This window comes from Hypanus sabinus, chromosome 23 (genome assembly GCF_030144855.1).
Source record: "Hypanus sabinus isolate sHypSab1 chromosome 23, sHypSab1.hap1, whole genome shotgun sequence".
NCBI lineage: Eukaryota > Metazoa > Chordata > Chondrichthyes > Myliobatiformes > Dasyatidae > Hypanus > Hypanus sabinus.
This window is the reverse complement of record NC_082728.1, coordinates 26,839,892-26,866,459: the sequence shown is the minus strand read 5'-3', so window position 1 is coordinate 26,866,459 and position 26,568 is coordinate 26,839,892. Positions and strand designations below refer to the sequence as shown.

The 26,568-nt window shown below is 36.4% G+C and overlaps 1 protein-coding gene across 4 annotated transcripts in view; it reads right to left on the bottom strand.

Moving 5' to 3' along the window:
- Positions 1-2,564: 2,564 nt before the first annotated feature.
- The window catches only part of gps1 (G protein pathway suppressor 1), a 69,868-nt gene continuing 45,864 nt past the window's right edge, over positions 2,565-26,568 (bottom strand). For 2 of the 4 annotated variants that reach the window (XM_059948578.1, XM_059948579.1), the window contains 5 exons: positions 25,301-25,406; positions 22,865-22,945; positions 21,618-21,755; positions 20,673-20,807; positions 2,565-6,866 (listed from right to left, as the gene is read on the bottom strand). In XM_059948578.1, coding sequence (XP_059804561.1) covers positions 6,792-6,866; positions 20,673-20,807; positions 21,618-21,755; positions 22,865-22,945; positions 25,301-25,406 — 535 coding nt within the window. In that variant the 3' untranslated portion in view covers positions 2,565-6,791. Of the gene's footprint in view, positions 6,867-19,138; positions 20,135-20,640; positions 20,808-21,617; positions 21,756-22,864; positions 22,946-25,300; positions 25,407-26,568 lie in introns of those variants that run through there. The other 2 variants (XM_059948580.1, XM_059948581.1) reach the window with 2 other exon arrangements.

Below are 26,568 nucleotides of genomic sequence, written 5' to 3'. Positions count from 1 at the left end.
GTAGAACAGAGTGATCTAGGAATATTGGTGCATAGTTCCCTGAAGGTGGAATCACATGTGGATAGGGTGGTGAAGAAAGCTTTTGGTATGTTGGCCTTTATAAATCAGAGCATTCAGTATAGGAGTTGGGATGTAATGTTAAAATTGTACAAGGCATTGGTAAGGCCGAATTTGGAGTATTGTGTACAGCTCTGGTCACCGAATTATAGGAAAGATGTCAACAAAATAGAAAGAGTACAGAGAAAATTTACTAGAATGTTACCTGGGTTTCAGCACCTAATTTACAGGGAAAGGTTGAACAAGTTAGGTCTTTATTCTTTAGAGCGTAGAAGGTTGGTTGGGGGTGGGGGGAGTTGATAGATGTATTTAAAATTATGAGGGGGATAAATAGAGTTGACGTGGATGGGCTTTTTCCATTGAGAGTAGGGGAGATTCAAACAAGAGGACATGAGTTGAGAGTTAGGGGGCAAAAGTTTAAGGGTAACACAAGGGGGAATTTCTTTACTCAGAGAGTGGTAGCTGTGTGGAACGAGCTTCTAGTAGAAGTGGTAGAGGCAGGTTTGGTATTGTCATTTAAAGTAAAATTGGATAGGTATATGGACAGGATAGGAATGGAGGGTTATGGGCTGAGTGCGAGTCAAAGGGACGAGGTGAGAGTAAATGTTTGGCACAGACTAGAAGGGCCAAGGTGGCCTGTTTCCGTGCTGTAATTGTTATATGATTATACATCACAAAAGCTAAGGCAGTAACAGTTCTGCATCTTATGCATCACAAGCATCTCATTAATGTCCTGTGAAATTTACAATTTTTGTGAATTGAACAAATGATTTGATTCTGACTGACATTTATTTGCAGTATGATGGAAAGAAATGGAGAGAAATTAGGAATCAATCATAAATGGAGCACCTGAGAAGTGAATTGGGTCATTTCATTTGTACAAAATGTTAATGATGTGATTTGGTTTACTGGAAGTAGAATCCTGAATAATTAATCTCCTAGAAATGAAAATTATAAATATAATTCATATATCATTTACATGTCATGTATATACAAGAAACACCATTCCGTTCACCTTAAACCATTAATTCAATCTCAAACATGGCCCCAGGTTGTACACATTTTAAAAATTATTTTCTGGTTCACTTGTCACTTTATTTCTGAGTATATTTCAGAGCCGATGGAAAAGTGCAATTCTCTTCTCTTCCAGAGATCAGATTAATACCAAACAAGCTGAAGAGCTTGCAATCTGTGAGGTTATATATTTATATATATATTATAAGATCCAATCTCTCAGGTTTAAAGTGACATCTGGCTTACTAACTTATTGGGAGTTTGTATATCTTTGCAGTTGGTATCACATTCCTTTGGCCATCCTGGTAATACTAAATGAATTTCAATGGAAATAAGGCTCACCTTTCTCAGCTGGTCCCTTTTTTTGAGGTGGGATCAGGAACCATGACACTCCACTCAGGAAAGGCTGTGTCCAAAACAAATCAAGGATCTGTGATATCATTTGCACATGACCTTGTTGCATGCATCACTGGACTGCAAGCAGTGTGCATTGCAGCCACAAGTTACCATAGTCATGGGTGGATGGCCAACTGAGTATTTTGGCCTGTCTAGAAATCGTTCAAGAATCTTACAATACACTTTACATTTACTAAATTTTAAACTAACCTCTTTCCCACTGAAAGAAAGTGTACAGAAGAGATTCATCTAGCTATTGTCTGGATGGGAGTGATATATGTTACAGGGAGATTGGATGGTTTGGATTTATTCTCACAGGGGCACAGGACATTAAAGGCTCATTACATTATATAGGATAGAGATATAGTCAATAATCATCATTCATTCTTTGAGACACTCCTCTATTTTCATGGATGTTTGTGAAAAAGAATTTGAGGATGTATATTATATACATTTCTCTGACATTAAATGTACCTATTGAAACCTATTGTATAGTCAGTCTTTCCCCCAGGGTAGGGGAGTCTAAAACTAGAGGGCACAGGTTTAAGGTGAGAGGGAGAAACCTAAAGAACCAAGGGGCAGGATATTCCATGCAGTTGTGTGGAATGAGTTGCCAGAAATTGAGGTAGACGCAATTAAAAGGCATTTGAACAGTTAATTGGATAGGAGAGGTGTGGAGATCTGCAGACAAATGGAATCAGCATTGATAGACATTGACACTTTGGGCTGAAGGGCTCATTTCTGTGCTCTACCGCTCAATGAGTCAATTTAATTACTCCAGTGATATGCCTTCATTTCCCTGATCTGAAGAACAATGATAGCCTGAATTCTTCATAGGGTAAAAAATAAATACTAAATAAAAACATGTTTCAAGACTTGGTCACAGTCAAGCTAGAATTAAGAAAAAGAAAGCTCTCTCATTGTTGTATTTGTATACATTATTTGAGTATTTATATTACCTGATAACATTCGCCACCAACATAAATAAACCCACAATAGTTTCATAACCAACTGTGATTTTCTTGTGAATTTATTCCATGCATTCACCCTAAGCCTAATTAATGTAAACCTAACAGATTAAAAAAAGGCACTGACAGTGGAACTGAATGTACATAATTTATAAAAGTTTAAAACAAAATCTGTGTTCTTGGGTTGTACATTTCATTCCAATTTGAAATTTCAACTTCATTGACAAACTTCAATGTTCATAAATTTGACAGTTACATAAAAGGAACAAATACATCTCCTGCAGTTTGTTAGTTTAAATCTTAGGACATTAAAAGATATGTTGGATAGGTTTACAGGTGACACAAAAGTTGTTGGCAGTAAGGACAGCAAGGAATATTGTTTAAGGTATAGAAGGATATAAATCTAACTAAAAAATTGGCAGATCATTGACAGCTGGAATGTAATCCCATTAGGCCTGAGGTGATGAATTTTGGGAATCCAAATTGAAGTACATAGAACATACACCAGAATGGTATGCCACTAGAAATATTGATATAAAGAGACCTAGGAGCATTTGGACAGTATAGGCACCTATGTACCAGCATGCTTTACGTAGAAAAGCAGAGCTGCAATAGCTTTTTGATGTTTTATATCAGCCCATTACATTTCAAAGATCTAGGATCATGGATTACAGGTGACTGTGACTTCTCATCATTACTAATCAGCATTTATCTGGTGATATGTTATATCAATGTTAGGTCCAAGGTGGCAAACTTTATATATGTTCAACTGGATCAAAACAGCAGCAGTTTACAAAACCTGCAATCCTAAACTTTTAGTGTACATAATAGAGAAAAATGGTCTTTGTAATGGTGATAAACAGACTTGCATAAAATAATGACCTACTCAGGTCTAATGAATTGCCAATATGCACACCTTCACAGCTACAAAAAACGGATATGTGAAAATCTATTGAGTTATGATTAAAGAGATTTAAATTTTAAAATATTCTGAAGCAAGCTGATTCATCTTTTCTTAATTGGAGATATGTGAGAATTAATAAGCAAGAATGTTGATTCCATTTAGCTCACTAACACTAGCAAAAGAATCTTTTCTTTCAGGGCTTCTCTGAAACTTCTTAGCCCTCTCCACTACTGATATCTTCAAAACATATAGAGTCATCAAATAGAATAATATAATCCTTTTGATAAGTAGCCTTTTATTTAGTTGCGGGGGGGGGGGGGGGTAAGTATACATTTTCTTTTACTGGGCCAATTAGTTCCTGCAAGATTTATTTGGTCATTTTGTTAAATACCCATTTTCACATTTTTATTCAAGTTTCAATATCAGGAAATCCAGTCCAGTCAAATATTAGTAAGACTTTTGATGAATAATTTCTTGTATACTGAAATTTAATGAAAGATTTTAAAAGAACTTTCTGTCATAATCATGGAACCTGCAGTGCTAAACCAATAAATTAACAGGAATGCATGACCAGAAAGATATTGTCTTTGAATTTACAAAATGCATTGATAGCAGTTTTCTATTAGGAAATTTTAAAATTGTGAACCTGGTACAGTGCTTGGTTCACTAAAACTTACCAAATGTTCATTAAAACAATGTATGCCTCAGCATATTCCATGCAGGGAAGGCGAAATCTGAGAATGGTATACCATAACACCTACAGGGTGAGTAATGGAAAGACTGGGACAAAGGATAAACACGATAATGAGGTAAATCTGGTTTTATATTTGCTTGATCTGTTTAAAAACAAATTCAAAATACTCTCAATGTAAACACTCATACATTTTAAATATCATGCACTAATATAAGAAAATATAATGAAAATCGTACCAAATACTTGAAGGTCCTACGTTAAATTTCAAACAAAAGAGGCGGGCCTGATTTTAGTAGTTTTGCGAGAAGCCTCAAGTAGTTTTTTACTCAATTAATTGCAAATTAGCTGATGTTTCTGTGCTGTCAACAAAATAGAAATCCTCAAATGAAACAATTCCATCTTAGTAATGCATTTCTGCTCATCTTTCAAATAATTTCTTGGCTTATCAACAGGACATTCATCTGTATGTTAAATATACATCCAAAATCACACAGGATTTAATTATATCTTTGTGCAGTGAAGAACTTCTGCTTGCCACGATCAACTCAAATAGTTGTAACAGAATTTAAAATTTACTCTCGTTTAAATTTAGACTTTTGTTAATTGACATTGTATAGATTGTACAACTTGACATTAACTATAAATTTAGCTGAATGGAAAAAGAAAGCTACTTCAACTTCCTATCTGAGGAGGGATCAATTTAAGTCCAAGAATGGCACTGTTACATTCCTACATGCAAGAGGTGAGAACTTTATTTCTTTCCCGACACAGTGGGAGGAAAGCAAAACAGTACTTTATTCATTACTCAGTCCTAGCAACTGTAGTTATAACTGAATAGCTAGGAAGCATCAAGATAATTGTTAAAGGGGATATATTTGCCCCTTTGTCCATTTTTTGGACAACTAAACTTAATTAAAACTATTTAGATTTAGAAGTGGTAAATAGGCCTCAATAACTTTTTAATGTTTTATATGTAATTATAAAATGTTTCTAAATTCGTGCGGGAAACATTGTATTGTTGACGTGCAATGTATTACAGATTAACAAACACCAATTCCTTTATTCTGACATGACAATGAGCCTGCCCTCAAGGCAATTAAAAAAAATACAGGAACAAAAATGTGAAACTAGTCACAATATAGCCCATAAACAGAACAGTTAAAAGATCAGGGGACACAGCTTTCCTCCCTGCTGGTGACCGGCTTATTGTGTTCCAAAGGTAACTTACATCGTTCTAAACTGAATTTAATTACTTGCTATTGTAGTGCTTCGAGTAGTTTGAAAAGCATGAGATTCCACAAGGCTAAGCACACCCAAAGAAGAAACCACATTTCTCATATGTAACAATGAATTCCAAGAGTTTACTTGTGTTAAAGAAACTCAAAATCCCACCAGAACTCTCATGTCATCATCTGTCACAATTGTAAAAGAAAACCTGTAACGCGCTGCTAATAGTAAGACACTCACTCCATATAATCTGTATATTTCTATTTTTGTGTTTTACTACTATTGAAAAATTGTAATTAAATTTTCTTTTATTAAATAAAATAAACCATACTTTTATTTTGAATGTTACTTGGGAGTGATGCCAGAGTTGAAGAATTTGTATCATACATACAGAGCATTAAAGTTTAAACTAATGATGAATTCATATTCTTTTTTTAATACTCTTAAGATCGAGCCAACAATTACTGCAGCAATCGAACAACTAATTACTGATCATCAACTATGACATCATACATTTTCATGGGAAAATTAGAAACACCAGTCAAAAACGTGGATAATGACAAACTAGAACAGTCCTTTCTATAGGCATTGTTGTAAAGTATTATTAACTCCTAGTCAATGAAATTCAAACTGACATTTCGGGACACAACTGATACTACAATATTCAATTATTGGAATACAATAATGTTTTACATCTGAACGCTAGCTCAGACAATGCTTGAACTTGGCATATTAAATCTCAACAGGCTATGGTAACTGTGGGCTGCCAGGGTGGTAGTGGGAAGAGGGGAGACTATAGGCAATAAAGGAAAAGAACTTCCAAGTCTAACTATGCAAATACATATTTCATCCACCAATTTCAAAGCAGCACAAAATGCCTTAAGAATTTATGCCATTGCCTTGACTGAAAGAAATATGTGACAACTGAAAGGATAAAGTAAAAAATTGAACCAAGACCTTTACTAAAACAATGCAATTATTATTTTACATTATGTCAAATCTTTAAAAGTACTTTTCAACAATGCCTCTAGAATGAATAGAATATTGCACCAATGATCGTCACTGCTTTTACATGTGCAAGAGACTCCCATAACCTGCTCTTATTTGTTCTATTCCATAGTCATGGGCTTTTACCACTCTTGAACTAACAGTAATATTCTCTGGTACAATATCCTCTATTTATTAATTCCAACACTCTTCACAGTTTTGTAGAAACTAAAACCTTGCCATTCGGCTGTTCAGAGCGCTCTCCCACATATCACAATTAGGATCCTGAAAATAATTAAAAAATGTTTTTAAGTAAAGATTCAGATCCTGTAGCACACAGTTCGTCATCTTCTTTAATCCAAAGGATTTTTTTGTTTAACTTAAACAACAAAACTTTCTTCGTGCCCCCAAAAACAGCAGGATAGAGGTTCACTTCTACAATTGTTTGAATTTCTTTAAAGCCAAAAAAAGCAGTTCTTTGTTGAAGAACTGTGGAAGGCAAAGCACACAGCACTGGTTCTTCTTTAACAGGGTCTTTATTTCTTTACATGTTGGTGCTCATTCGAGTTTGACTGTTTGCAGAATTAAGTTCACCTTGGCTTCCTTCTCTTGGAGGGGACTGTAAAGAAATAAAAAAAACAATGAAGCTAAGCTTATATTATCTGGAATATCTACTTACCTTGTACTCAAAACATGTTAAAATGCAATAAAACAACAGCTTTAAATAAATTACATCTTAATTAAATGGAAGGTATCACATGATTATAAACACAGCAAACAATCTACAAAAGTTCAAGCAAACATGCATCGACCCAGAACTGCCAGACCAGAACAACTATGCCTTGTAAACATTTTCAGGGTTCTAATTTATCTTGGCATGAACATTGCTCTTTTTGTCCCCTTAGGCAGTCCCAGTAAATTTCAGGACATGGAGTCAAACTACGGAGCGGCAGCTTGCTGAAGTTTCTTAAACCTTTGGTATAGGGAGCAGCACTCAAACCATGGCATAGGATCCCAATGGCCATTGATATAAATGACAACAGAAGGAGCACATAGGTGAGTGATATATTTAATTATTTTTGTTTCTTTTAGTGTTTTGAATCAGTTAAGCCTTTCATATGCTATTCCATGGGACACAAATCCAAAATATGAATTTAATAAATCAACTGGAAGTTGGTGATAAATGGACCCAATCAAAGGCAGCTTGAAAGATTAAAGTAAGTGTCATTTTTACAAGCCACTAGATTTAACTGGCATCCACCCTAAATAAACCAGACCAAAACCGCCAAAAATGTGGCATAATTGATTCGATTAACAATTGCTTTCTCCAAGAATAATTTTATCAACCGAGCTCATTTGTATTGCATCTATCAAATCCTTTGCTGGGCACCCTAAAGTACTTTAAAATAAAGGAAGAATGTTTAAAGTGATGATACATGGGCAATATAGCAAATAACTGCACACAAGCCTCCACAAAATAAGAAAAAGAAAAAGACTTCAATTATTGATTCCATCATCTAGCAAGATGACAGCTAATCTCTGCACTGATCTTGGTTTTGCTAATATTGAAAAAACAGTTAAATGTTCCTATTTTATCTTATTACATTGAAGGATGCTGTTTCATCCATCCAGTCTAAGGAATCTATCAATCTCATTCCTTTCCAGAGAGGATTTTAAACTAATATGGCAGGGAATGGGAATCCAGGCTGAAAGACAGAGGGAAGCAATGCAGAGACTAAAGTGAAAGTTCAATGTCAAAGTAAATGCAAATGGCACATAAGGTTACTCGATTCTAAAAGGACAATGAATGAAAGGATTCATTATCTGAATGACCACAGTATTCGAAACAAGGTCAGTTAATTTGTAGCACAAATGAGTACAGAGCTTTACGATTTAGTGGCCATTACCGAAATGTGGTTGCAGGTTAGAGATGATGGGGAATTAAATATCCAAAGGTATCAAGTAAGGATAGGCAGGAAGGTTAAGAAAGGCAGGGAATCGCTCATAATTAAGGATGAGCTCAGGGCAATAGTGAGAGACGATACAAGATCTAAGGAGCAGAATGTTGAGGTCATTTGGGTAGAGATTAGGAATACTAAGGGGAGGGGGGGGGGGAAGGCCACAGAATACTAACATAGCAGTGGCATGAACAATAAACCCAGAAACATCTAATGCATGAAAGAAAGGAATGGCAGTTGTCATGGGGGAGTTTAATTTGGTGAATCAATTTGGTTGAGGCAGTCTTGAGGAAGACTTTTTAGAATGCATCTGTAATAGCTTTCTTAAACAGCCATGTTAAGCAACCTACAAGGGGTAAAATTAACAATCTTTTCATTAAGGATTGCAGTAATACTGAATTTCACACAAATGGAGGGTGCAATTTGATCCAAAAGCCTAAACGGGGTGGGGAGAGCCAGCCTTGGATAACTAAGAAATAAAAGAAGATATCAAACTAAAAGCTCAGGCACACAAAGTCCCAAGAGTAGTAGAAAATGGAAAATGGAAAACTGGGAGAACTTTAAATGGATTTGAAAAGCAAAGTTCAAAATTTAAGTCAATTTATTATCAAAGTACATATATACCGCATATCCAACCTTGAGATTCATTTTCTTGTGGGCATACTCAGTAAAATCAAATAGATAACCCAAGTCCATTATAAAATTAATTAAAGACCACAACAGTTATGTTTTGTAACCTCAAAACTTTAACCTAATTCAAAAGACATGGGAGTCTGGGAATGCAGGTCTAACATTGTGTTTACTTTAAGCGAGGTACATATGTATCATGTGGTAGCATGATGACGTATGCAATTCATGTATTTATGCAAATCTTGTAATATTTAAAACATACACAAATGCTTAACTAAATATAGATACAAATATTACTGAAACATTAAATACAAAACATTCCTTCCTGCTTAGCTATAAAGTCAAACTCAGTAGAGAATACATTTTAATTATGTACACAGTATACTATATAATACAGCTACTATATACAGACATCTACAGCATCGTAAATTTTAAGTTGTCCCATTGAAGCCTAATGATTTAATTGCTATGGAAGATCTCTTGTTCTTGTCAGATAACTACTTTCCCGACAAGGGTGGCTCACTCTGCTTGGCAGGTGAGACTTGCGGCTGTGAAACAATCTCAGGTTCTGGGGCCTCCTCTGTGGTAGTTGAAGAAGTTGGCTCTGAGACCGCAGGAAGTGATTCTGGCAGGGGTAGCCACCTTTCTTCTTCTTTGAGTTTGTGCATCTTGATCTTGGGAAAATGTATTTAGTTCACAGGAGTATACTTTTCTTAATCTCTCTATTGTTCCCTTTACGATCTGATCTTTCCTCTCATTTCCTCATGCACATCATTTGATGAATCTTCTGTTTTTGAATCTCCATTGACTCATTTCTTTTTGGCCTTCCATTCATCCAGCTGGACATTGATCTTTGCATCTACTTTTACAAGCAGTTTTTTGTCTCTCACTTGAATTTCATGCAATAACCTTAATGCATACAGAGTAGATCCTGATTCTTTATACTCACAAAAGTCAAATGCTTGAAACTTTCCTGAAGCTCCTTGAACTCTCTTCCAACTTACAACCAAGCCATATTTTGCAAGTAATTGCCTGATTAACATATCAGAAGCTTTCCCAAATAATGTTGCCTACAAAAACTTTTGTAGACAGACCACTCCTTCTGTCATTTAAACAATTCTTCTAAGCAGCATGGTCCTTCCTTGGTCCAATATGCTTTTCAACTGGAGACCGAGGTTGACACCAAAATCTGTATGCCTTCTACTGGGCAACGGTTCATGATGTACAGCATGGAGGAAGTTGTGGCATCATTCGGTACCTGTCTTAATTTGGCTTCAGTTCAGTCTCTTGCAGCGGTTGTAGCATACAACTGGAGAATGGACATCTAATCAAGTTGTTGTTGTCTCAGCCAAACACATCCCCACAATGCTAGTCCTTCTGTTTTTACCACATACAAGCTCAAAGTGGCTTGTTGGTTGTTGTACTTAACTGTCACAAATATCATTTCAACAGGAGTTATCTTTACTCCAGTGCAAGTTCTTAGTTGAATATCTGCAGGCTCAGTTTAGTATCTTTGAAATGCTTCTCAAACTCATTTTGTGGAATGATTGGAACAGCCGAACCAGTGTCCAATTCCTTTTTAATTAATTTACTGTTTGTTTCTGGTTTAAGCCATATTGCTTGTCTATTATTAGTTTTCACAATGTAAATCTCAAAGCTAAAGTCCTGTGTTCCTCTCATCATTATCAGACTTTTCATCAACACATGCACATTAGTGCTCTTTTTCAAACTGCAGCTTGACTTTTCCTTTAGCGATTTCTCTTCCCTGTGCAGTCCATTTCCTTTTATCTGCCGGACATGTTCTTTGTATGCATCCTACTTTGTTTAATTTCCTGCAAGTTTTGCCTTTAAATCTGCATTGCTCTGGTCTACGTCAGCCCCTGAAACAGCTGTAACACAATTTGTTCAGCTAGGCTGGTTTTTGTTTAGACACTGAAATTTTGTTCACACTCACTTTCATTCCTGACTGCAACTCAATAATTGTTTCCGTCTGCAGTTTCCATTGAAACAGCAATTTCAACTGCTTTTTAAAGACGTAATCTGTGCTTCAGTTAGGAGCCATTATTGAATGTTTCTTGTAAGATTCCATAAACTAAATGATCTCTCAGTGCATCATTAAGACCGTTACCAAAGCGACAACACTCAATCTCTTCAATTCAGCTATGTACAATGAAATAGACTCCCCTTCTTTTTGATTCCACTTATGAACTTAAAGCATTCTGCAATCAACAATGGTTTTGGTTCTAAATGTTCCTGCATACTTTCACGATATCAGCAAAGCCAATTTTTGCTGGTTTGGTTGGAGCAGTCAAACTTCGAAGCAAACTAATTGCCTTTCAACCTAATACACTTAGCAGAATTAGTACTTGTTTCTCATTGGCTGTATTATTTGCTTCAAAATACTGTTCAATTTGCTCAGTATTTAAAATCCATTTAGCTGTTGTATAATCAAATGTGTCAATCTTTTCAATGTTGCAAGCCAATTCTGATCATTTTTATGATTATGATCACCTGGTACGCTCTCTTTATAACTTGTGAATTCTTCCATTTTCTGACTTTTAAAAAAAACTTGGTCACGTCTTCTCTTCTGAAGAAGATGTACTGCACTGCTTTTTTTTTAAAAAAAGCTCGACTGTCTCTGTATGTGCTGAGCTGTGTTTTTCACTCACCATTCCTCAATGCTTTTTTTAAAAAGCTTTTGAACATCTCACTGCACCTCAACAGGTTGGTAGCTATCTCGGGTTCATTTAAAAAATACCTCAATGCCAATGTTATGTTTAGTAACTACAAAACACTAAATTAATTCAAAAGACGCAGGAATCTGAGAATACAGGTCTAATTTTGTGTTTACACTGATCAACAGAAAAAGACTTTCTTGTCAAAATGAAAACAGATCTCTATAAAATTGGCTAAATTAATTAGAAATATAAAACACAAAATAATTTATCGCATTAAGTATTCACCCTCTTTAATATGACACACCAAATCATCATTGGTGCAGCCAATTGTTGTAGAAGTCACATAATTAGTTAAATGGAGATCACCTCTATATCTCCAAATGGAGAGTCAAGGTGTTTCAATTGATTGTAGTAAAAAAACACTTGTACCTGAAAGGTCCAGCTGCTGGTGAGTCAGCATCCTGGCAAAAACTACACCATGAAGACAAAAAGACACCCTAAGCAATTCCACGAAAATGTTATTGAAAAGCACAAGTCAGGAGATTGAAACAAGAAAATTTCCAAGTCACTGAATATCCCTTGGAGTATAGTTAAGTCAATGATCGAGAAACGGAAAGAATATAGCAAAGCTGTGAATCTGCCTAGAGTAGGGGTTTTCACTAATGGAGTGACTGTGCAAAAAGGGGACCTATGACAGCTCTGGAGGAGATACAAGCTTCAGTAGCTGAGATGGGAGAGACAGCACATACAGCTGTAATCCATGTGCTTCACCAGTCACAGTTTTATGGGAGAGTGGCAAACAGAAAGCCATTATTGAAAAAAACTCCCAGGAGATCTCAGCTAGAGTTTCCCAGAAGGCATGTGGGAGTCTCTAAAGTCAGCTGGAAGAAGGTTTTCAGGTCTGATGAAACCAAAATTGAGCGTTTTAGCCACCAGACTGAATGCTATGCTTGCCGTAAACTGAATACTGCACATCATTAAGTACACACCATCCCTGCCTTGAATCATCATGCTGTGATGATGCTTCACTGTAGCAGGCCCTGGAAGGCTCGTGAAGGTAGAGGGTTAAATGAATACAGCAAAATACAAGGAAATCCTGGAGGAAAACCTGATGCAGTCTGCAAGAGAACTGTGACTTGGGAGATGATTGTTTTCCAGACAATGGCCCAAAGCATAAAGCCAAAGCTATAAAGGAATGGCTTAAAATCAATAAAGTTAATGTCCTAGTGTGGTCAAGCCAGTGTCCAGATCTCAATCCAACTGAGAATTTCTGGGTGAATTTGGAAAAGGCTGCTCACTCACCATCCACATGCAATCTGACAGAGCTTGGACAGTTTTGTAAAGGAGGAAAAACTGCAGTGTCCAGATGTGCAAAGTTGACAGAGGCCTATCCACTCAGACTCAAAGCTATAATTGCTGTCAGAGGTGCATCTACTGATTTGAAGGGGGTGAGTAATTATGCAATCACTTATTTTGGGTTTAATAATTGTAATACATTTAGACCAATTTGCAGATATTTGGAAAAGAGGACTGTAGCATATCTATGACATTAAATTAAATGGAAAGCAAGTTGTGCAGACGATGTGCAGGGAGGGAAAGGGGGGTTAAGTGAGTGGGCAAGAATCTGGATGATGGAGTACTACATTGGTAAAAGCAAGGACATCCACTTAGAAAGGAAAATTAAAAGATCAGATTATTTATATGACGAAAGATTGCAGCTGTGCAGAGTGACTTGGGAGTGCTTGTGCCTATATTGCAGAATGGCTAGTCCGCAGGTGCAACAGGTTATCAAGAAGGCAAATGGAATATTGGCCTTCACTGATAGAGGGACTGAATTTAAGAGCAAGGTGGGTTATTTTGAAACTGTATAGGGTACTGGAGAGGCCACATATGGAATACTGTGTACCTTATTACTGGTCTCCTTATTTGAAGAAAGATACACTGGCTTTGGAAGTGGTGCAGAGGAAGCTCACCAGGTTGATTCCGGAGATGTGGGGGTTAACCTACGAGGAGAGACTGAATCGCCTGGGACCATGCTCACTGGAATTCAGAAGAATGAGAGAGGATCTTGAAGAAAAACAAAAATATGAAAGGGATCGATAAGATAGAGGAAAATGTTTTCCACTGGTAAATGAGACTAGAACTAGCAGGCATAACCTCAAGATTTGGGGGAATAGATTTAGGATGGATATGAGGAGAAACTACTTTTCCTAGAGTAGTGACCCTGGAATTCTCCAAATAGGGAAGCAGTAGAGGCTAAGTCATTCAATTATTTAAGTTCAAAGCACATTTATTATCAAAGTATGTATAAATTATACAACCTTGAGATTCATCTGCTTTTAGGCAGCAACAAAGCAAGAAAGCTGAAAGAACCCAATTAAAAAAAGACCAATGTGCAGATAAAGAGAGGGGAAAAAAAAACACAAATCATGATAACATTAGAAGAAAGCAACAGCATTCTGAACCAAACTGAGTCCATAAACCCCAATCCTGGAACAGCCGGGGTAGGCCCAAAGCCTGACTCAGTTCATCTATAGAGGGGCAAATCGCTGCAAAGCTTGCAGGCACGATGCACGTAGAGCCAGAGCAGTGACTATACAACTAAAAGCATTAATGAAACTTTATCTGAGGTAAATTGTAGTAAACTATCACCGTAAACAATGAAGATGTGAGTGAAGGCAAAGCATACTCGAGGGATGAGCCATGCAGGTGCATTGAAAAGTCAGAGTGTAACATGTTCAAAACAGTGTCAGAGTCATCAGAGATGGTGTTGGAGATTTAAAACAGTTAGATTTGTGCATAGCAGGGAAATTATGGGTTATGGGGAAAAGGCATGTAGATGGAGCCAAATCCATTGCCTGATTAGCCACGGTGAAGCAGGCTCAATGGGTCAGATGGCCTATTTCTTATGTTCCTTATTTACTTTTATCCTTTTAAATTATACTCTCACAAACTCAAAAGTTCTACCACCACCCACTTACAGTACTGGTAACTTAACAGTAGCTAATTAATCTAACAACAAGTACATGCTTGGGATGTGTGAGGAAACTGAAGCACCCACACAAAAACCTAAGGTCAGGATGAAACCTGGGTTGCTAGAGATGTGATGCTCTGAATCGTGTCTTGTACATACTGAGCCAGTGAGCTTGCACAGCAGAAAAACTGGAATGTTTCTTCCCAACTGAGTCCTGAATGGACAACCCCTTATTTTGACACTGAACCCTGGTTCTCAATGCCCCAAGTGGAAGGAAAATTATACCTACAGCTATCCTATCAAGCCCTGTGTGAATCAAATGGGGTTATCTCTCATTCTCTAAATTCAGACAGTAGAAACCCAAGAGACACAAGTGAGACTGCAGATGCTGGAGCAACACACACAATGCAGGAAGGCCTCAGAAGCTCAGGCAGCATCTATGGATTGAAATAAACAACTGACATTTTGAATCACGACCCCTCATCAGGACAGTAAAGGTCCTGACTGTTTAATCTCTCGTCATATGGCAAATCCAGCATCCCAGTAATAGGGCTTGTCCCAAAGTCTCCTCAATGGCACAAGGCAACATCAATGCAGAAGAGACGGCTCATGATGGAGGAGGTGAGAAGACAGGACGAGGCAGAGCGACACACCAGGGCCATCTCAATGGCCAAACAGGACCAATGGACTAATTGGGAGAGCCTGGAAAAGAGGAAACTCAGCTGGTGCGACATCTGGGAGATGGAGGGATCTTGGCTAAGTTTTGTCATCAGAGCCACTTATGACCTCCTGCCCACACCCCAGAACCTGAACCAGTGGTGGGGAGAAGACCTTGCTTGCTCTCTTTATAAAGCACGCGGATCACTAAGGCACATTTTTACAGGATGCACCATGAGCGTCAGCCAGGGGCGGTATACTTGGCGGCATAACCAAGTTCTCAGACAGCTGGCATCAATCTTGGAACAGAGGCAAACCACCGTAAACCCTCTCCCACAAACATCGGCAGGAAATGTCCACATTACATGATTTGTACCAGCAGGCCAACCTCCAGAGCACCAAGTAACATCAAAGGACATAAGCATTCTGCATATTGCTTGGGATTGGAAAATAGACATGGACTTGGAAAAAAAAGCTTGTGCTTCCCCCAGACATTGCGGCTACAACACTCTGGCCAGACATGGTCCTGTGGTCCATAACAGCCAAGCTGGCATATGTTGTGGAATTGACAGTACTATGGGAAGATAGCGTTGAAGAAGTTTATGAGAGGAAAAAGACCAAGTACTCTGAACTGGCAACTGAAACTGCCCAGAACAGCTGGAAGACCAAAATTTTCCCTGTAAAAGTGGGATGCAGGGGATTTGTGGCTACACCTACGACCAGTCTATTGAAGAAGATGGGGGTGAGGGGTGTCTCCCTCCAACAAGCAATCAAGTCCTTGCCAAATGCAGCATAAGAAAGCAGTAATTGGATTTGGATTAAAAAGAAAGACAAAAACTGGGCTGCAAGATGAAGACAGGAGGGTATGGAACTGAGGGGGTGTATCTGGGACACCAGATAGCACTGTTAAGCCCTCTGAAGATGCTATGGACTTATCAATGAAACGTCAAAGAAGGAGGGTGCCCACCTGATGACCCCGATGAGGTATCTACCCTCCATGTCACCACGCCAAGCCCACTGCCAACATCAAGAGTGCTGACTTGTCATAGGGATTGAAACATCAAGTCCTATTAGCTCTACTCTACAAACCCTGATAAATATGCACTGAAATCTGTCATATAGGGAAAACACAGCCATACACAATTAGACCAGACAGCAGCCATAATGGAATTGGCACATCTCTACTCTTGTTTCATTTGCTTGCAATAGGAATCAATGTACCTAATTGTTTGTTAATATAGTATGAGTGGATGTGGGGAGGATGTGTCCTACAGTGCAGCATCCAGGACCACAGGGCAAAGTCTCAGAATAGAAGGACAGAGATAACGAGGAGTTTCTTTAGCCAAGGGGTGGCGAATCTGTGGGATTCATTGCCACGGATGACTGTGCAGGCCAAGCCATTGAGTACATTTAAAATGGAGGTCGATTGATTCTTGATTAGTCAGGGTGTCTAAGGCTATGGGGAGAAGACAGAAGAATGGGGTTGAGAGGGATAATAATCAGCCACGATGGAATGGTGGAGCAGACTCTATGGGCTGAATGGTCTCATTCTGCTCCCATTGTCTAATGGTCTTATGTTAACTTCTGGAGTTTCATGCACAAGGGCACAAGATCCCTCTAAACATCAGGTAGAAAAACAAAAAAAGAAAAAAATTAAACATTGTCATGCATATTTTGCTTGCAGCTTCTCTCAGAATTCTCACCTACTTATGGAATACCTGGAAATTTGCAACACTCAGCAATTTCAGAGCTACACTGTGCTCCTGGGAGGCCAGTTGGTGGACGAGGAGCTTGTAAACGCTCATTCATTTGAATCATTATACAATGAGGAAAAAAATGAGAAATACACTTCATTGTTTGTGCTTAATTCTTCATTAGCAGAGGACATCAAGTAAACATTTTTAAAATATACTCTAACAGTACTTGAATGCCTCTGAATAGTCTGGGACATTTGGGGCATTGAGACATTTTAAACTTAGAGAAACTTGGGTAGTGCTTTGTCATTTATTAGGACTTTCCAGCAGAAGGTTAAATGGGTTTGCTACAGCATGTTACAAGACATTTACAAGAAGATGAAGTTGACAGTTCATAGAGATACCCAAAGAATAGGCACAGGTGAAAACAAGGACAGATTTGAATGGGAGGATTGTAAAGTTACATCTGAGGCATTTAAGGATTGAGAGATAAAACAGATTAATGGGTAAATGTGTGTAAAGAGGCTGGTAAGAACATAGCTAGAACTTTGAATAAAACAAAATTGTCCAAGGATCCAGAATGTAAAGGAAGTCCAGTGATAAAAACGTGGATGAAGTTTCCTGCAGCAGAACGGCTGAGGAAGAGACCATATTGTAAGTATGCTGGATAGTTTTGAGAATGTTAGAAGCCAAGCTTAGCCTCACATCAGATAATGAGGTTACAAATTATCTGAGTGAAGGTAGATGGCCTCTTTTCCCAATATTGAATTAAAGAATGTTTCACTTCACTTTTGTACTAAATATCAAAAAGTTATGGACGGTGTTGGGAGAAGTGGAGATGCAGTGGTTCCATTTATTATCTGTGAATGTATACAATATACAACAAGAACTACTTAGTCTTTGCAGACATCCACGAATCCCCAAAAAAATAAACGACAGAAAAACATGAGAACACCAAACCTCCCTCCCCCCTGTGCAAACAGCAGCAATGCATCAACCCCCCACCCCCCCCACCATTTCAGCAAAAAGCCCACCACCAAGCAATGGCAAAGCACCCAAAGAGCAGCCATGATCTGCAATGAACAAAAACTATTGTTTACCAACATTTCAACTTGCCACAGTGTGTGTCTGTCTGTCTGTCTCTCTCTCTCTCTCATTCACTCACTAACGAGGGACAGAGAGGTGTCACCAATTTCACAGTGAAAGGTGAGATTAACAGTTGCTTTTACTATGTTACACTCTGCTGCTTTGCTTTTTGTTATCAATGTGGCACATGTGAATCCTGTTGATATTTTTTGGATGGAAAATTGAAAGGATAATTTCTTTGAAGACTCCAGAACTAGCACTGTAGGCCACACAGCAGACTACTGTGTGAGGGGAAGAATATGGCTTTGGCGAAGAGGAAGAATAGAGAAGGATGGTTTGATCAGTCACAGGAAAAGCAGCAGACAGGGTGAACTGCTTCTACACCACACAGTCACAGTTCTGCACCATGTTATTTGTGATTTAATTTGGGTTGTTTTGGTACAGATGCAAGGTGGAAATGTGACTGGAAAAGCAAAGTTGCAGGAAATATGGGAATGAATGTGAGAGTTAAATGCAAGGTTAAAAATAGGTTGAAACCAAGGAGGGAGCTGAAAGAAAACACAATATATAGGCCAGCGATTTAATAGGAAGAGAATGAAGAGAACAGAAAGTACCTACACTGGACAACATGAACTCAGAGGAGGTTTCTGTGTTTCATTGTATCTGAGGTCCTCCTGTCTCTCTTTGTCTATATATTACACATAATTTCTTTCCCTCCATTCATCTTCATAGTGGATAATTAAGAGGAATAAACTATGTCTGCATTTTTATGTCCCTCTCCCCAACAAAATTAAGGAAATTTTGATTTCATTTTGTTAGTCTAAAAATAAGTATCATTAGTATTTGCGTCAAAACTATTCTTCAAAATGTTCCCAAGTTTATAAGTATGCTTTCAAGTTCTTTAGTAAAAATTATAAACTCAATTACTGCCATTGACAAATGGCAGGCTTCAAATTGCAGCACAAAATGACTGCAGTGAATCAAACGGATGTATGCCCAGAATTGTCTGTATTGTTTTTGGAAATGCTGATTGTAGCACACTAATTGTTGTCATCCTTCAGTGACCAAGTATATGATCATGTAACTAAAATCTCTTTCTTTTCCCCCCAGTACTCTTGAATCTCAAGTATCTTTTCAGAATTTTTTTACAAACCATGGTCAGACTGAACCATTTAGATTATTTTTGTCTTTATTATGTTGTTACACGTGTTGTTCAGCAACAGATAATAAATTAAGAATATTTTCAAAGTTGAGTGATTTGAAGTAAAAATGACAACTTTATCTGAATTTCATAACGACTTTTTATCTTCTGCATGCTACTTGATATATGATACATTCCTTGTCCATATAGCTGATTTTATTTTCTATACTTCAATTGAAGCAGATCATGAATGAGAACAAATTCCTTAGTGATATCCTAAGCCAAATAGCTTGCAGATGTACAGATTATATAAATACATAAAGTAGCAAATTGTCTGTGACATAGGATGTACCACTGCACACAGAAAATAAAAACACCATAAAAGAGAAATGCACAAATGCGCTCATTAAAGCTCAAAGTCCTATAACTTGTTACATAAACAGTAAGATGAATTAAAATACCATTTTCTTTTGTTTAGACAAGGATGCTTGTTTGGTTGTGGAAGGGTTAAATGATAGCACAATTATAAAAAAATTCTATTTTAGAACTCTTAGCACTTCTTTTCCACCCTGTGAAAAGAATATAAATGAAAGGAGACCAAGAGTTACTCAAGATCATAGCAAACTTTAAGAAAAATAGCATTTTACATGATGATGTGACATAAATTTGCAATAACATTATTGAAGCATTTCATAAAATGGTACTGAACATGTTCTCTAGTGTTATGAAAGATATGGAGTCTCACAAAGCCAAGCATTAAATGCCTTAGAAGTATAAATATGTGTTTTAATAGTAGGATCTGCAATTAGTAACTATTAACTTGAACAAGTTGTATTATTTTGGTAGTGAGAAACAAATATCGCCAAGTAGTGTCAAATGTTACATGTGCAGCCATTCAAATCCAGACACGTCCTGGACTTGAGCATGATGCATGATTTCAGCTTTTAAGGCCAAATTCAGATGGACTTTACATGGAGTTCAGTGATGCACCCCTGTAATGCTGGGCATTTTGGCCATTAGACTGGATGTAGGTTTTCAAACAGCATTGCTATTAATGGTGGGTCTATGCCTGTAAATTAGGAGGGAGAAAGGAAGTTTAAGTTTTTATATAAACTATTCAGGTTTTAGTTTAAAGGTGTAAATTAGTTCTAGATTTTTATTAACATTGGCTTTAATTACCTCTATTTTTTCTGATTATTCTATTTTACATTGTTAATGTAAATTTGAATAGCTTTCATGCAATTATATTAGAGAAATATTACTATGAAAATGATTTCTTGGTCTCATTGCTGACTGAACTCTGCTTTTGGCATAGCAGCAAAATAGACTAGATTAAATAATATTTGACTTTAACCTCCATGAGAATAAAATTATACATCTTTTCAAGGCAACTTTTTAAAATAAATCTTAAACCATGACTACTTCCGAAATACTCATTGAACATTTGCTACTAGTCAAAAACTAGTATGAAGACAGAAGACATTGTGACCACCCGCACTTTATTTTTGAGTAAATAACAGTTATAACTAATATCTGTATTTAACAATTAAGCTGACATTGAAGGCTGAACAATACCTTGAAAGAGTTATCATTTAATGCCCAAGTACCTTAACGTGGATTTGATTGCGCAGAATAGCAGCTCGGAGTATCATGGCTTTTGCTCTTCTTTGGAACTCTTTGCCCATCTGCAAAGACTTTTCAAATGTTGTGCTGCGTTGATCTACGTCTCTGGCATACAGAATCTATAATCAAGAAAAAAATAAGCTGGCTTAATCAACCTCTCGTCTGTCATTTCAGGCACAGAACCATGAAGCGAAGAAATTAAGCATCAATATTCCATTGCTGACATAGCTGACTAATTAAAATCAGTATTTTACCAATATGACTCAGTTCAAGTTGTACCAATTTTTTTTTGCTGCGTCAGACTTGCTTTAATGAAAATTAAAAAAATAATAATTAATGTTAATCTTATGGGAAATAATTCCTAATGTTTTCTCTTAAGTATACAAATCTTAATGTCAATTATCGACAAAGTTAATCGCTCTATAATTAAATTAATTTTAGAAAGTTGTGATTGTCTTATGAGAAACGCTGATATGTGTAATTAGAGGTTATCAAATGTTCCCCACTCTTAGAAGAATCTCATCTATTTAGATATATGTGCATTCTGGTCAATATTTATTCCTCAGCCAGATTGCATTGTTTCTAAGACACTGTTGTGTAAAGATTGACTGCGATATTTTCTTCATTAGAACACTGATTATTTTTCCAGAAGTATACCATAAAAGGTTGTGAAAGGCACCATATAAATGAAGTTACTTGTCACTTATGGTAATTAGTGTACGCACACAAATAAAGCTTGTGAGATCTGAATTAAAGCTCCAAAGTAAGATCAGTGATTGTCATTAACTACTTGGCATTGAAATACTACTGGAAGATTAAGTTGTTTGCCTACAGAATAATTAGAAAATGTCCTGCAATTTTCATCCAACTTCTTTCCAGGGCATTGAATGTTGTACCCACAATGGATGATGCTAAGAGCAGAAACTCACCTTGCTATGTGAATCAATTCTACCATTGATTAATCCTTCCAGGATAAGGTGTGTCAGCTCATCCTCCAGTGCACCAACTGTGGTGTTGAAAGAAATAGCCATCTTGTTCATGTCAGCAGAAACATATGGGCTGAAATACTAAAAATATAAAAGAACTTATAGGCAAGGCTGGCAAAATATAACATTCAGTTCTCACTTCTATTAGAAATTAATACTTAAGACTTTCGTTACCATGCCTATCTTTTGATGTATTCATTATTTTTTGAGAAACAGCCTGCCTTGAGCAATTTAGTAACTTCACTATTTATCTGAAGGCACATGAAATGAATTTGTTCTAAAATTTTAATGAATTTTGGTAAAAAAAGATGAAAACACAGTAACCAGCAACTTAATGTCATACTAGATGAATTCACATGCAGCTTTCTTACAGATTCATATTTAAAGCCACAGAAGGACTTTAATTTAGTTTGAAAGACCAAAATCCATATAGGCAATATAGCAAGATGTATCAACAACGACAATTTCAATTTATGCAGAACTTCTAACGTTCTAAAAATCCCAAGGTACTGTACTGGAGGACTGGCAAACACAAACCAACTCCAGGCCACAAATTAAGGTAACAAAGTAGATAACCAAAGAATTAACTAAGGTGCAAATTTTGGGCAGCTTAAAGAAAGATAGAAAGGTTAAGTAGTTTAGGGGAGAAATTCCAGAACTTATGACCCTGATAGCATAAAACAGCACAATGGCAGAGTGAGTGAATCTTGGGCACATGATTGCAGGTAAACGGGACTTTGTCTAAGTAAGGACAGAATATGGATTAACTCAAGTTAGTGGAGGGTAGGACAAGGAAACCCAGAAGTTTGAGAGAATAGCTAAATCTAGAGGTTAAAAAAAGTTGTATACATCAAGAACTGAGACAATTTTAAAAGTCTGGAGATTGTAGAATTATGGCCATTTTCCACTCAACTCTCTTCTCAATATTATACTTTAAAGATGACAACTGCAATATTATATTACTGTACATTTTGAGATATTTATAAAATGCATTTCACTATTGAAACAGTGATCTCAAATGCCAAACTACGGTTGGTGCAGTCAAGGAGGAGTAGCACATTCAGAATACAAATATGACTCCCTTAAAATAAATGACTGAGTATAATAGGGATAACTGAGTACTTTATAACTAAGAAATAATTAAGAGTCAAAGTTACCATGCCATACCATTGATAATCATTTCCACATACCTGAATAAGGGCTCTGTTCCTGATTTGTGTGTAGAGTGTCTTGACATGTGGAGCTAGATACATATCCAGCAGAAGGTTGTCCTGTATAAATGGAGGAACGGAGGAAAGGAAAATAGAGAATATAAGAATATTTTCTAGGAGAGAAAGATTAAAACATGAAACCAATGAATAAACAATTATTAAATAAAACAATTACATTTTCTCTTAATCATGTAGAAATGCGATATCTGAAAATGTAGAAGATCTATTCCAGTCAAAGATTTTCATTGTAAAACACAACAAAGAACAAGAAAGCAATAAAATGATAAAAGGAGCTTAGGTTTCTAATAATTCTTTTTAATAAAGTCAAACAAATCTGCAAATTTATGTAGTACTACTTGTGTGGATTAATAATACAGTAGATCAAACTATTAAAGGATCAAATCGCAAACAAAGCAATGTTGGCTACATGAAAAAAACCAAATTTGAGAAAGAAAGCATTTAAATTAGAGCAAATCCAAACTCCTTTGCTATCCCCTTTTAGAGGTCGAACATTAAGACTTGCCCATATAAAACTGTGAGCCTAAAATCTTCAAACTGAGTTTCCTTTGCAGCAAAACAAACAGCACTAGTTAGTAAAAATGACTCCACATAGTCACTTCTTTCTCTGCTACACACAATTTGAAATGGGTAGCAAAGTATTTTTAATACAGGAATCGCTGATGTTGTCTTTAACACATATACGAGTTGGCAGTTACTTATTTACCAATGAGCCACAGTCCAAATGAACTTTTATAAATTACTTGCATATTTTTATGGATTAATGCACCAGGGTCAAGAAACAGATATAAATCATATCTGCACACTGAAACCTCTTGTTTGATGGATGCTAACTGTACTATTCAGTATTAGTAAATAACAAAGTTCTGTACTGTATATGAAAACTGTTGCAAGTCTCTCTTGCAAAATGTTGGGAGCATTGCAAAGCAATCCACCCTGGTTCCAAAAATATTAAATTGAAATTTGAGATATGGTAACCAAAGGAACAGATACTTACCAGGAACCCAACTTGCTAAAGGTGCAAAATATAATCATGGAGCTAGTGGAATATATGCCTATCTTGAGAAGTTTCTAATACAAAAGGGAAAGACATTGTGCTTTAAATGATTGGTTGGGCATGATTTGGGCACCATACTTCTGCAAACTATAGTTTTCTTAGACCATTTACAAAGATGAAACTGCTGTTCCAAGTCTGAATTATGATAGTTGCATAATGCTTTTAAAAAAAAAAACCTTTCAAAGCTTGAAGGGTATTCAATTTGAGGAATTTAAAATCTGTCTCAGTGAGGAATTTACAGGGAGGATCATTCTACTGATGTACTCTAAAACAAGGCATGATTAAATTTAGAACCCAGGGCATACAGGGGATACCACACAAAGGATGTGATTACTTTTCTCTTTAACTTTTAAGCTCAAGAGTTGGAATGTTAATTGGCAAAGGTATCAAGAGATAGGAATCAAAGGCAAGTAAATAACTTTGAGAAACAGATGTGTCGTTATCTAATTGAATGACATATTAGACATGAATAATTGAATGATTGAATAATTGATTTAAGTTTCTATAGCCCTTAAAATTAATTTCTTTCAGATAGTCATTCAGCAAAATTGAAACTGTATTAACCATTACTCCAAGCAGTAGAGTCCAGGTCCTTACCATTTGCTGCATAAAAAGAAACTTTGTCATGTTTAGTTCTTTGCTGATTTTCATTCTATCTCCGCTAATTCTTGACTCCTCTCTCAATAAGAACATATTACCCTAATCTACTGTACCCTTCATGATTTTTGAATATTTTTAGCAGATTACTATCAAATCAATTCCAACTTCTTTTCCTGAACAGCACACAATACTCCAACTGCGGCCAAATCGGTGTTTTTTTATAAAGATTCTTTGTAATTTCCTTCTTCCTCCATTTTCATCTGCTTTTAACGATCAAGATTACATATGCTTTTTAAACTGCTTCCCCAACCTGTCACTTTCAGAAAACTAGAAGCTTCCACCCTCCAGCTTCTCTGCATTAGTACACCTTTCAAGACTGTGCCTGCATTAGATCAGCTCTTCTCACCTTTCTTAATAAAATGTAATTCTTCGCATTTTTCACCATTAAATTCCACTTATTACCTATCCATCTGTTCTACTGCCTCCCAGTTATTTGGTGTCAATCAACCATAATATTCCTTCCACATTTTCTGGAAATAAAACGTATTATTCTGGTAACTTTGTACTTGCTAAAGGCCATCAGCAAGGATTTAGAACAACTGTACAATGTCAACTGCCAACTCATACTCCTAGGTAGAACAGGACCACCCAGATGATAGACTATAAGCCAACTAACATGGAACATGCAGTGTTTTAGTTCTGTGGATAGGAATTTCTGATTAATTCAAATTCTGACTCACCTTCATTTCATCTAGCATTTTCAAACAGGAAGCATATTTTGACTCATAAAACTTGAAGATGATATCTCGCACTTGTGGCTCCAATTCAAGAAATAACTTAAAAGAGCTTGCAGTGAGAAAAATAAATGCTAAGATCAGAGATTGGTCTTAAGATTCATCAGTTTATAAACACATTTTAGTCTCAAGTTTCAAATTACATTCACAGCTTGAATATAGAGATAATTCTTTTTTTTTTGAAAACTTTTTTTATTGCATTTTTAAGTAGTTACAAAGTAAAGTATGAAAAAAAATGTATATAACCCTTCCCCCCCTCCCCTTAACCCCTCCCCCCTAACTGCCCTATAGAAAAAAAGAGAAAGAAAGAAAAAAAAAGAAAGAATGCCTGGTTGTTGGAAGATCTCCACTTGCTCCATGGAATTCGTAACAACTTTAATATGTATATTTATTTCTTTCCCCAAATAACCAATTGTTTCATCTTCAGAGCATCTATATATTTAATCCTGTTTTTTGTAGATAAGGGCTCCAAATTTTCAGAAATGTTTCATATTTATCTCTTAAATTATAAGTAATTTTTTCTAATGGAATACAGCCATAGATTTCTTTCTTCCAAGAGTCTACACTTAAATATGTATCCGATTTCCAAGTAACTGCAATAGCTTTTTTGGCTACTGCCAGTGCAATTTTTATAAATTCTTTCTGATATTTATTTAGTTTGAGTTTCGGTTTTATCCCTTCAATATCACCTAGTAAGAGTAATATTGGATTATGAGGAAATTGTGTTCCTGTAATTTGTTCCAGTAAGTCTTAAATTTGTCCAAAAAGGTTGAATTTTAGAGCAAGACCATGCCGAATGTAAAAAAGTACCAGTTTCCTGGTTACATCGGAAACACTGATCCGATAAATTTGGATTTAATTAATTTATTTTTTGTGGTGTAATATATAATTGATGTAGAAAATTATACTGCACTAATCTTAACCGAACATTTATTGTATTTGTCATACGATCAAGACATAGTCTTGACCAATTTGTTTCTTCAATTTTAATATTCAAATCACTTTCCCATTTTTGTCTTGACTTATGGACTCCTTGTTTAATTGCCTGTTTTTGAATCAAATTATACATACAAGATATAAATTGGATAAATGAATGGCATTACCAATAACATTAGCAGGTAGAGTAAATACTATAAAAATGAACATATTCCCTAGACTACAATATTTATTTCAATCATTACCAATACAATTACCCCAGAAGTTTTTTCAAGAGT